General features: G+C 35.4%; 1 protein-coding gene across 8 annotated transcripts in view; it reads left to right on the forward strand.

The window, feature by feature from the left end:
- Nucleotides 1-13352, forward strand: part of ZNF569 (zinc finger protein 569) — a 55735-nt gene extending 42383 nt beyond the window's left edge. For all 8 annotated transcript variants that reach the window (XM_037030827.1, XM_037030829.1, XM_037030830.1 and 5 more), the window contains one exon: nucleotides 9772-13352. In XM_037030827.1, coding sequence (XP_036886722.1) covers nucleotides 9772-11594 — 1823 coding nt within the window. In that variant the 3' untranslated portion in view covers nucleotides 11595-13352. The remainder of the gene's footprint in view (nucleotides 1-9771) is intronic.
- Nucleotides 13353-13609: the final 257 nt, after the last annotated feature.

Raw genomic sequence — 13609 nt, forward strand, 5'->3', positions numbered from 1 at the left:
CCCCATTCCCATTTCCTCTGGCCATCACCACACAGTGGTGTTATGTGTGTGTTATGCATGTGTCTTTGGCTAACAAGACCCTAGTAATACTTTTCATAGATGAATTCCAACACCTTTTGATTTTTGAGTCAGGATAGTTCTTTTCTGACCTGCTTTAAAGAAGAATGATACTCGGTGAAGGAAAATGAGTGCTCTGATCTATAGTAGGGATTAGCAAACTGGAATGTAAGCCAACCACTTGTTTTTGCAAATAAACTTTTATTGGAACACAGTCCCATTCCATCATTTACATCTTATCTGCGGCTTTTTTCACATTACAACAGCAAAGTTTACTAGTTGCATCAAAAACTATATGGCTTACAACCCTGACCAGGGTTCAGCTGGTTGGGCATCATTCCACAAAGCAAAAGGTCACTGGTTCAATTCCCAGTCAGGGCACATGCCTGGGTTTCAGGTTCAGTGCCCAGTTTGGGTATATATGAGAGAAAACCGATCGATGTCTCTCTCTCACATTGATGTGTCTCTCTCTCTTTTTCTCTCCTCCCCTTCCTCTCTCTCTAAAAAGAAATGAATAAAATCTTTTAAAATTATATGGCCTACAAAGCCTAAAATATTTACTATTTGACCCTTTAAGAAAAAGTTTGCCAACTCATTATATATGACTGTGCTTCATATTGAAGCCTCTTATTCTACATGTTTGTGTGTATAGAAGTATATTTAGACTTTACTTATTCTCATTCAAAAAGGAAACTGCAGTTGCAAGTCTTCTCATAATTGAATCTTACACTCTAACCTCAGTAGACTTTCCTAAGAATATAGTATGTCAGAATGTTTCCTTGTTCATTCCTGGCTTCTCTGACATCTTGGGATATATCAAATCTTCCTGTAACCAACCTATACTCTTGAATTTCAATGTTGTAATCATGAGATAATTAATTCTGCCCTTCAAGATGTGACCTACATTTTGACACAGTCAGCTGCTTGCTCTACCCAACATCAGCATGACTAGGTGTCTTATTTTAGAATCCTTCTTCCTCTGTCTCTGCCTCTACTGTATTTGTTAACACTAGTTTATTTAATATAATTTTGAGGATATTCACCCCATGGGAACATTGAAGAATCAGTGACTTTTCTTTGTCCTTGTTTACAGAGAGGAAAGGAGATTAGATATTTTACTATTCTACCATCTTAAATCATGGGATCTTCTCTTTCACATTTGGTATTTTGACCTTGCCCTTGCCCTTGGAATTTTTTTTCACTTCTCCTTGGGTAGTACCTTGATGACCTAACCTTACCTTCTCCCTCAACATATTTTGCTTCATGGAGCTTCTTTTTCCCCAAAACGAAGTGAGCCAAAAGCTTAGTATTCTTCCTTCTTTACATTTATTGTCTGCAACCAAGTCTCTACCTTTACCTGGTTTACCTCTTCACAGGAATTTTCCCCTTAGGTTAGCCTCAGTCTAGGAGAGGGAGAAAACTCCATTTTCCCATCTTAAAGCTAAGCAGCAATACAAGACTATGTGTCTTACTTTCAGTGTGTGGACCTCACTTATTCTCTCTGTGCCTGAGCCAGTTCTTTCTGTTCTTTCTTCTGCCTGGTGTCCCCGAATCTAGCGCCTTTCAGCTATATTGCTTTGAGAGGAATCTTTCAACCTCTCTAGGGTAAAGCAGTGGTGTTGTCTTTGTTAGTTTATACCTTTTTCCTTATCTCATATTAGTGTGATTTTAGATGGGATCAGAGATAAATTAATGTCTTTATTATACCATATTTAAGCTCAGTTTCTCACTCTTTGTTTTCCCTTCCACTCACTATACTTACTCCTTATCCAGTCATGCTAGGTAGTCTCTTTCGTTTTCATGTTCTAACTCTTTCATCTAATAGTTACCTTCCTGTTGTTTGTTCCCCTTTTTATTAATTACTACATTACTCAAAATGATTTTATGTATTTACCTTTTAAATTATACAATACATATGTATAGTACAAGTTTTTTTTAAGTACTGAAAGATATATATTGAAAAGTAATTAAACTTTTCTTAACCATTTCCCTCAGGCTGCCTTGTAGTATGTGGGTTTTTGATATCTTATAGGAAAGATTTCACAACACGAGTCTAGGGGATATTGACACTACATTTATTAAAGCTGGGGACAATGAAATAAAAGAAGGACTTAGGACAGAAAAAGTAACAAGAGAGTGAGGAGAGAGCCTCTCCTCTGGTGCTCTACTTTGGTTCCATAGAAATGTTATAGGAAAGGAGTGAGCCAAGGCAAGGCTTCTTTTAGCTCACTGGAAAGTCAAAAAAAAAGGCGGGCCTTGGAGATAGGATCCCAGGGTCAGCCTAGGTTGCGCTGCCGCTGCCTGCCGCTACCCTGGCTGCAAGTCTCATGGGGCCCCTTAGAGTTTTGGAGAAGGTAAAAAGTTCGTGCCTGGGAAGGGGGTATGGGATACTCTAGAGAGAGCCTATGCTGAATCTTTGTCCTAAAGGCTTTTTATCTGTTTTTTTTCCTGTGGTGGAGAATCTTAGGAGAGCATTTCAGCAGAATATTTATCAACTTTCTAGGTGCATTTTTAATATGTTGTTGTTTCAAAATGAACACATGGGGAGTTTGGAATTTTTCTTTGGTCTGCTATTTTGTTTGACTTTTGTCTTGTGTCTGGCATATCCTAATCCCCAAACCAGATAAAGGCACAACAAAGAAACAAAACTGCAGACCAATATCTCTGATGAACATAGATGGTTTCCATTGGTTTTGTTGTTATTTAGCTAGCACAAATGACATTAAGTGGGTCTCTGTTCTTTATTTTCCCAGACCAAGGTGATTTAAGTATTCATTTGCTAGGGAGGGGAGGTATAAAGCATTCACTCTCAAGTGTCCCTGGTTAGGGGAGATAAGGGCGTTCGATTTACCAGCTGGATGTAAGTTGCTTAAACTGTTTAGCCTTGTTTAATTTTCTTGTTTCAGTTTCCCTATTCCAGTTGCCAGGACTTTTCTTAGCTTTTTCCTATCCTGTCACAGTGGAAACCCTAGCATCAGGAAACTGTAGTTCCTTTGAGCTATTACTGAATTGTATTTTCAAACATTCTTATTGAAACTACTTTCATTTATTAGGTTATCCTGTGATCATTGTCATTTCTGCTGCTGAATGTTCTTTTCCAAGAATGTGATATGCATTTTATCTTAGTTTTATAGGGCTGCTATAAAAAAGTACCATGAACTGGGTGGCTTAGAATAACACAAATTTATTCTACCATTTCTGAAGACTAGAAATACTAAATCAAGGTGTCAGAGGGATATGCTCCCTCTGAAACCTGTAGAAGGACACTTCCTTGCCCCTTTCAGCTTCTGGTAGCCCCAGAAATTGTTTTGGCTTGTGACATAATCGCTCCAGTCTGTCTTTACCTTCACATGGCATTCTTCTTGTGTTTCTGTTTCTTCGTGTATTATTCTTTTTTTTATAAGAACACCAGGCATTTTAATTTAGGGGTTACCCTAGTCAACATCTTAACTTATAATATCTGTGATAACTCTACTTCTAAATAACTTCACATTCTGAGGTTCAGGGGGTTAGGACTTCAACACATACTTTTTGGTTGGAGAGGAGCGCATAGTTCAACCCATGGCACAGCTTTATTTGTTCAAATCTGTGTGTGGATTTTAAAGTTTCCTTATAATTTTGGGACCTTTCTAGTTAAACTTATTCCATATTTTTATATTTTTATTACATTTATAAGTGTAATATTTTGTTTTATTTTGGTAAATAGTTGTTTGTTTATATGAAAGTTGTTGAAACTGAATATTTGCTATATATGGTGAATTTAGTGAATTTATTTTTATAATTATTTTTCAATTGACTCTCTTTGAAAATAATAAAAGTAAAAGTTACAAGTTTATGTGAACTCTTAAATAAAAGTTAAAATAATCATGTTAATCTGTCCTATCCATGAACACAGTATGTGCTTCCAGTTTTTCTATCTTCTTCAATTTCTTTCTTCAGTGTCTTCTAATTTTCTCAGTACAGGTCTTTTACATCTTTGGTTAGGTGTATTCCTAGGTATTCTATTATTTTTGAAGCAATTGTGAATGGGATTGTTTTCTTAATTTCCCTTTCCATTAGTTTATTATTGGCATATAAAATGCAAATAATTTCTGAATATTAATTTTGTACCCTGCAACTTTGCTGAATTGATTTATGAGTTCTAGTAGTTTCTTGATGGAGTCTTTGGTGTTCTGTATGCACAGTATCATGTCATCTGCAAATAAAGGTAGTTTTACTTCTTTTTTTCCAATATGGATGCCTCTTATTTCTCCTTCTCATTTGATTTCTGTGGCTGAAACCATAAAAACCCTAAAAGAAATCATAAGCAGCAAAATCTCAGATATTGCTCATAGAAATTGTTTAGTGAATATCTCTCCCCAGGCAAGGGAAACAAAAGAAAAAATAAACAAATAGGACCTCATCAAAGTAAAAAGTTTTTGCACAACAAAGGAAATCATCAACAAAATAAAAAGACAGCTCAGAGAATGGGAGAACATATTTGCTGATACATCTGATAAGGGGTTAATATCCAAAATTTATAAAGTACTTACAAAACTCAACACCAAAAAACAACCTAATTAAAAAATGGGCAATGGACTTGAATAGAGAGTTCTCCAAAGAGGACATAGAGATGGCCAGTAAACATATCAAGAGATGTTCAAGCCCTGGCTGGTGTAGCTCAGTGGATTGAGCACAGGCCTGCGAACCAGAGGATCGCGGTTCGATTCCCAGTCAGGGCACATTCCTGGGTTGCAGGCCAGTTCCCTGCAGGCCAACTCCCAGCAGGGGATGCGTAAAAGGCAACCATACATTGATGTTTCTCTCCCTCTCTCCTTCCCCTCTAAAGATAAATAAATAATTTTTTTAAAATAAAAAAAAAGATGTTCAACGTCACTAATCATCAGAGAAATACAAATAAAAACCACAGTGAGATACCATCTCACACTTGTCAGAATGGCCGTCATAAATAAATCAAAAAACAGTAAGTGCTGGTGAGGATGTGGAAGAAAGGGAACTCTTTTCTAGTGCAGTCACTGTGGAAAGCAGTACGGAAATACATCAAAAAATTAAAAATGGATCTGCCTTTTGACCCAGAGATCTCACTTCTGGGAATATATCCAAAGGAACTCAAGTCACTAATTCAGAAGAAACTAAGCACCCCTATGTGCTTTGCAGCATTATTTACCATCATCAAGATATGGAAGCAGCCCAAGTGTCCATCAAAGATGAGTAGATAAACAACTATGGCACATTTACACAATGGAATTCTACTCAAAGAAAAACAGAGGAAAATTTTACTCTTTGCAACATTATGGATGGACCTGGAGAACATTATGTTAAGTGAAATAAGCCAGTAAGAGAAAGAGAAATACTAGATGATTTTCCTCATATGGAATCTAATGATCAAATGGAACTAACGAGCAAGACAGAGACAGACCCATGGATGGAAAACTCACCTCCAGGTAGTGGGGCTGGAGGGTAGTGGGGTGGAGGGATCAAGCCAAAAAGTAAAAGGACTCATGGACATGGACAACAGGGTGGTGATTTCTGGGGCGAGAGGCGTTTAAGGACACAAGTGGTAATGGCAAAAATATAGTACAGTATTTTATTTTATTTTTTAATATATTTTATTGATTATACCATTAGAGTTGCTCTATTCCCCCCTTCATTCCCTTCCACCCTGCACACTCCCTCCCCCACCATTCTCCCCCCTTTAGTTTATAACCACGTGTCTCAAGTTCTTTAGATTCTGTATTTCCCCCACTATTCTCGCCCTCCCCCTATCTGTTTTCCACCTACTGTCTATGCTATTTTCTGTACCTTCTCCCTCCTTCTCCTCCTCCCACTCCCCTGTTGCTAACCCTCCATGTGTTCTTCATTTCTATGGTTCCACTCCTGATCTAGCTGTCCTCTTGGTTGGCTTTTGTTTTAGGTGTGGTTGTTAATAACTGTGGGTTTGCTGTCCTTTCACTATTAATATTGTTCATCTTCTTTTTCTTATATAAGTCCCTTTAGCATTTCATATAATAGGGGTTCAGTGATGATGAACTCCTTGAACTTGACCTTATCTGAGAAGCACTTTATCTGTCCTTCCATTCTAAATGAAAGCTTTGCTGGATAGAGCAATCTTGGCTGTAGGTCTTTGGATTTCATGACTTGGAATACTTCTTTCCAGCCCCTTCTTGCCTGTAAGGTCTCTTTTGAGAAATCCGCTGACAGTCTGATGGGTACTCCTTTGTAGGTGACTGTCCCCTTATCTCTTGCTGCTTCTAGGATTCTCTCCTTCATTTTAGTCTTGGCTAATGTAATTATGATGTGCCTTGGTGTGTTCCTTCTTGGGTCCAACTTCTTTGGCACTCTCTGAGCTTCCTGGATTTCCTGGAAGTCTATTTCCTTTGCCAGACTGGGGAAGTTCTCCTTTATTATTTGTTCAAATAAGTTTTCCACTCGTGGCTGTTTCTTTCCCCCTTCTGGTACCCCTATAATCCGGATGTTGGAACGTTTAAAGATGTCCTGGAGGTTCCTAAGCCTCTCCTCATTTTTTTGAATTCTCATTTCTTCATTCCTTTCTGGTGGGATGTTTTGTTCTTCCTTCTGGTCCATTCCATTGATTTGAGTCCCAGTTTCCTTTCCATCACTATTGGTTTCCTGTGCATCTCCCTTCATTTCAATTAGTTTAGCCTTCATATGTTCCTCTAATTTGTGACTATATTCCTCTAATTTGTGACTATAATCTACCAGTTCTGTGAGCATCCTGATAAATAGTGTCTTGAATTGTGCTTCTGAGAGGCTGGCAATTTCTCGGTCGCTTAGAGTTATTGGCTCTGGGACTTTGAGTTCTTCTTGCACCATCTTTTGGACTGTTTGTGCCTGTTACGTAGCAGGATCAGAGCCCTAGGTGTTCACCAGAGCAGGGAAACTCAGTTGCTGGGTTGTGACGCTGTATGTGGGGGAGGGGTCAACGAGGAACAATGGCGTCTTGTCTGCCGCCTCCAACCGCGGTCCCCACAGGTGCGGCAGCTGCCACCGCCACTGGACCCACACGTTTCGTCCCACTGCACTCGAGTGTGCCACCACCGTCAGCCCTCACCCCCTGGGGCCTGCGTGGTCCGTCTCAGTGTGCGCAAATGTGTTACCGTGGTCAGTCTGCCCCGCACCCTGACTGGGTCTGGGCTGCCTGCGCGCCTAGGTCTGGGGATCTTTCCTGCCAGACTCCGCTCTGCTGCTGGCTCCTCCCCTCTTACCGTCCTGGTTGTCCGGTTAGTTGTTGTCGGACTTCCGTATAATTCAATTCTCTGTTCTTTGGCTGTGTCTTTGTTCTCCAAACCTTTGATGTATTTAAACTTGGTTGTGGGAGAAGGCACAGTGTTTCCACCTATGCCTCCATCTTGGCGGAAGTCTAATACAGTATTTTAAAAAGGAAAAAAGCACATCTAGATTTTAAGAAGTTAATATTTTTAAAGTTTTAGTTTTATTTTCATTATAATGGGAATGATTTAATCATTAACGTTTTTAATTGAGTTTACTTGGGTGACATTGGTTGACAAAAACCTACAGGCTTTAAGTGTACATCTCAGTGAAACATCTGCATACTGCATTATGTGACAGTCGCCCAAAGTGAAGTCTTTTTTGGTCCATATTTATCCCCGCTTTGCCCCTGTTTACCTCCCCCAATCCCCTTTCCCTATCACCATACTGTTGTCTGTGTCTGTGTGTTTTATACACATTTTCCTTAATATCTTCACCTTTTCTTCACTTAGCCCTCTAACCCAGCTCCCCTCTCACAGCTGTCAGTCCGTTCTATATATCTCTGCTTCTGTTTGTTTTGTTTGCTAAATTATGTTGTTCATTAGATTCCACAGATAAGTGAGATCATATGGTATTTGTTTTTCTCTGACTGACTTACTTTACTTAGCACAATATTCTCCAGGTCCATCCATGCCATCGCAAAAGATAAGATTTCCTTTTTTTTAAAGGCAGAGTAGTATTACATTGTATAAATATATCACAGCACAGCTTTTTTTTAATCCACTCAACGACTGATGGGTGCTTGGGCTGTTTTCATATCTTGGCTATTATAAATAATGCTCTAATGAATATAGAGGTACATATATTCTCAAAAGTCAACTGGCTCTTGCTTTTGCAGGTAAATTGTTTTATTGTTGACAAATAATGTTAATTTTACCTTTGCTTTCCAACTTTGTACACCTTTTGCTTATTTGATTTACTGTTCAGTACTGTAGTAATAGTGGCATAGTACTCACCTTCTTCTTGACTTTAATGTGTATGCTTGGGGTATTTTCCCATTAACTATGGTGCTTTTGTTTAAGTTGTACTTTATTTCTCAAGTTAAATAAAGTATTTGTCTGGTCCCATTTTAAAGTTATTTTTTTAATGGTATACAGATGCTGAGTTTTGTCATCTCTTTAATATTTTTGGAAATCATTACTTGATTTTTCACCTTTGACCAGTTTATTGATAGTTAATAATTTTTCTAATATTGAAACATGCTTATATTCCTGAAAAAAATCTGCTCATGTGTGATATATCTTATATTTAATGTGCTTTCTGGGTGCTTTATTTTTTTTCCAAGTCATTGTGATATTTTATGTAGCATTTTTACTTTGAAATTCCTCAGTGNAATAGTGGCACAGTACTCACCTTCTTCTTGACTTTAATGTGTATGCTTGGGGAATTTTCCCATTAACTATGGTGCTTTTGTTTAAGTTGTACTTTATTTCTCAAGTTAAATAAAGTATTTGTCTGGTCCCATTTTAAAGTTATTTTTTTAATGGAATACAGATGCTGAGTTTTGTCATCTCTTTAATATTTTTGGAAATCATTACTTGATTTTTCACTTTTGACCAGTTTATTGATAGTAAATAATTTTTCTAATATTGAAACATGCTTATATTCCTGAAAAAAAATCTGCTCATGTGTGATATATCTTATATTTAATGTGCTTTCTGGGTGCTTTATTTTTTTTCCAAGTCATTGTGATATTTTATGTAGCATTTTTACTTTGAAATTCCTCAGTGAAATTGGTGTATAATTTGCTTTTTTTGATTGTCATCTTTGTCAGGTTTTGGTATTAATATTGCTTGTTTCATACACACACAAAAGTGGAAATTGTTTTTTTTTTATTTTGTAACATTTTGCACAACATTAGTGTTATCTCAAATATTTGTTAAAATTCCATGTGAATCTCTCTATTTGTTTTGTTTTTAGGGGATTTCTTTTTATGTTTTTCTGTTTATTTTATGGAAATTGGTCTACTAGATTTTCTATATGTTTTAGAGTCATTTTTGTCATTTACATTTTCTAGGAAATTATTTATATCAAACAGTGTGCAATAATGTATTTCAGTAGAGTACTGCAAATTTTATGATTTTTACTTCCTGTCTCTTTTTTCTTTATTATTATTTCTTCTTACTTTACTTATAAATTCTGCATTTTTAACTTATTCAACAGTTAATCCATTTTCTCTCAGATCCCATTTAAAAGCAATCAAGTCTGTTTGTATTCATAAATGTCTGCTTCTATTCATTTTTACCTTCCTGAAATTTTCTAAAACTTAGAAAATAGGAGGTATGTATACCTGGAATTTGCTTAATAATGGGAAACTAGGCCTTAAGCCATGAATCAATCCTATAATACCATGTTTTTTAAATCTTCTTGCTATTATAATATTGGAAGAATTTATAAGTAATATTTATTTGTATTCTGTTTTAGGAGAAATATGGAGAATTGATGACCATCAGAATATACAGGACAAACTTTTGACACAACTTGAAGATAAGTTTATAAAAACACTAACTGAAGAAAAATTCAGTGAATGTCATAAAAAAATTTCTGATTCTTTTTCTACAAATTCAGACTTTTTTCCTTCTAGTCACAAACTTCATGGCTATAACTTATTTGGAAAATGTCTAGAATGTAATTTTGACTGTCACAATAATGAGAGAATTCTTATAAAAAAGGAATACTGTGAATATAATGAACCCATAAATTCATCTGGCAATAGCTTATCAAATCTTGTAGTAATCCCCTTTAAGTGTAATAATTGTGGAAAAGGATTTAGTCAAACCTTGGACCTAATCAGACACCTGAGAATTCATACTGGAGAGAAACCCTATGAATGTAAAAAATGTAGAAAAGCCTTTAGCCATAAGGAAAACCTCCTAAAACATCAAAATATTCACAGTAGAGAACAATCTTATGAATGTAATAAATGTGGGAAAGCTTTCATTAAAGTGTCAAATCTCATTAGACATCAAAGAATTCATACTGGAGAGAAACCCTATGCATGTAAAGAATGTGGAAAATTCTTCAGTCAGAAATCAAATCTCATTGATCATGAAAAAATTCACACTGGAGAGAAACCTTATGAATGTGATGCATGCAGAAAAACATTCAGTCAGAAGCAAAGCCTCATTGCACATCAGAAAGTTCATACTAGGGAGAAACCTTATGCATGTAATGAATGTGGTAAAGCTTTCCCCCGAATTGCATCTCTTGCTCTTCACATGAGAAGTCATACAGGAGAAAAGCCTTATAAATGTGATAAATGTGGGAAAGCCTTCTCTCAGTTTTCCATGCTTATTATACATATGAGAATTCATACAGGTGAGAAACCCTATGAATGTAAAGAATGTGGAAAATCATTCTCTCAAAGCTCAGCCCTTACTGTACATATGAGGAGTCATACTGGTGAGAAACCCTATGAATGTAAGGAATGTGGAAAAGCATTCAGCCACAAGAAAAACTTCATTACACACCAAAAGATTCATACTAGAGAGAAACCTTATGAATGTAATGAATGTGGGAAAGCATTTATTCAGATGTCAAATCTAGTTAGACACCAGAGAATTCACACTGGAGAAAAACCCTATATATGTAAAGAATGTGGGAAAGCCTTTAGCCAGAAATCAAATCTCATTGCTCATGAAAAAATTCATTCTGGAGAGAAACCCTATAAATGTAATGAATGTGGTAAAGCCTTCAGCCAAAAGCAAAACTTTATTACACATCAGAAAGTTCACACTGGAGAGAAACCTTATGATTGTAATAAATGTGGTAAAGCCTTCTCTCAAATTGCATCCCTTACTCTTCATCTGAGAAGTCACACAGGGGAAAAACCCTATGAATGTGATAAATGTGGGAAATCCTTCTCTCAGTGCTCATTGCTTAATTTACATATGAGAAGTCACACAGGTGAGAAGCCTTATGTATGTAATGAATGTGGAAAAGCTTTCTCTCAAAGAACTTCCCTTATTGTACATATGAGAGGTCATACTGGCGAGAAACCCTATGAATGTAATAAATGTGGAAAAGCCTTCTCTCAAAGCTCATCCCTTACTATACATGTACGAGGTCATACAGGTGAGAAACCCTTTGACTGTAGTAAATGTGGAAAAGCCTTCTCTCAAATCTCGTCTCTTACACTTCATATGAGAAAACATACAGGTGAGAAGCCTTATCATTGTGATGAGTGTGGTAAGGCTTTCAGTCAAAAGTCACATCTTATTAGACACCAGAAAATTCATACCTATTAGAAATAGAAACCTTATCAATATTGTGAATATGGAAACACCTTCAGAAGGAATTAGCACCTTCTAACATATTACATAATTGATTCTAGAGCTGAAAACTATGCATATGGGAAAGCTTTTGAAGAAGTCACACATTTGTGAAACATGAGAATTACTACCAAGGTTACAAATTGTGTAATGAAAAAGCTTATCATCCAAAACTTTTAGTAGATATCCTATCTATTACTATTTATTAATCATTCACAGTAAAGCTTAAAACAAGTTATTTTCTGTCAGCTTATTAACATGATACTTGAGCTCCTAGCAATGTATTATCAAGAAAAAGATTGAAAGGAAAAAGAAACTATAAAAATAAATTTTAATATGAGAAATAATTAGAAAATGTGTTGATATAAAATATCTAAAAATAGACACAATGAATATATGTATCACATTTTGAAGAGCATAAGATAATGCTAAAATTTTAGAAAAATAACATGGAAAAGTCTTGGCATTATCAACAATATTTTTTCTTACAAATCTCTAACATACCTGTAAAGTACTTCTACTCATAGTTTTCATTAGTTATAATTTAAAAATTTTACAAGCTGATTCAGAATTTTATATTGGAATGTAAAGTACTGTAAATAGCTGAAGAAAATGTTAAAAACAAAAAAAGAGAGAAAATAGTCTACTAGCTATCACATACTTTATTTAAAACTGCATCATTTAAACAATGTGTTCTTGATGAGTAAATCAGTAGGAACAAATTGGAGACTGAAGAAAAAGATATGTGGATTTTGTGTGTGACAGTGCTATGGAAATCATTGGAGAAAGAATGGCCAATTGGATAGTGGAAGATTCATATAAACAAAAATCATTAGCTCTCTATACCATATATAAAAGTAAACTTAAAATAGTTTAAAGAACAATATAAAAAGCAAAATTCTAAAAAGATGATGAAAATAGAATGAATGTATTTATTACTTTAGAGTAACAGGATATTTTAAAAAAAAACAAATATGAAACAATTCTATTTTGGTGTATTGGTTTCAAAGGCACCCAAATATGTGTTCAAAGAACTATATATGTTCACTGTGTTCTCTTATGGTGTATTGTCATACTAGCACCAATATATATGCACAAAGAGATATATACATTCACTGTATTATGCTTTGTATTATTATAAATTGGGCATAGCATTAATTTCTATGGTATAGAGGTAGATCATTATGATGTGATTATTTATTTGATATAATACAGTATTTACAGAATGCAAATTTGACATAGTTGCCTGGATAGTTTACAACATAAAAGGAGTAAAAAGCAAAGTGTACAATAAAATATGATACATTTGTATCAATATAATAAAATAATGCAAAGAATAGTACTGTGTATTGATGATGGATCCATATATTACTGTGGTTTCTACTTTTAGGGAGTGGGCAAGGTATGGAGGGAGTAGTTTCATTTACCTGTAATAGTTCTTAAAGAATGAAAGCAAATATGACAGTGGTCACAAATCCGGTTGTGAAAATTGTTGTTCCTTTTTTTGTATTATTTCTTGCTTTTGTTTATTACCTATTCTAAAAAATAAATTGAGTTGGTACATGAAACCTGGACCCATATAAATAATTTTTAAGTGGATTCTTCTTTTTGATCAGATACTAACATTTACAGAGAATTCCTTTTGCTAACACACAAACTGAACCTGAATTAAGATAATGCTTTGTTTGCTGTGTCCTCATAATGTGAATCAGGATACTAAAAATCAGCGGTATATTGCATTTGTCATTGTCATCTAATTTTTAGCTTAATTTTTATTTCAAATACTATTTTTCCGAGGTGAAAGTAGTAAAATAGCAAAAGAAATATTCAGTATTTGGGATAGCTGACATTCTATTTCAAAAAAAAAGTTGCATGCATTTGGGTTGGTTTCAGATTGAGTGGAAAAATCATCCATGCATACTATAATATGTGATTAATGTTCTAACAAGTCAAGCCCAAGTATAGTAACTCACATCAGAACAGAAGCAATT

This window comes from Sturnira hondurensis, unplaced genomic scaffold, assembly GCF_014824575.4.
Source record: "Sturnira hondurensis isolate 20B ecotype Veracruz unplaced genomic scaffold, ASM1482457v3 Scaffold0020884, whole genome shotgun sequence".
NCBI lineage: Eukaryota > Metazoa > Chordata > Mammalia > Chiroptera > Phyllostomidae > Sturnira > Sturnira hondurensis.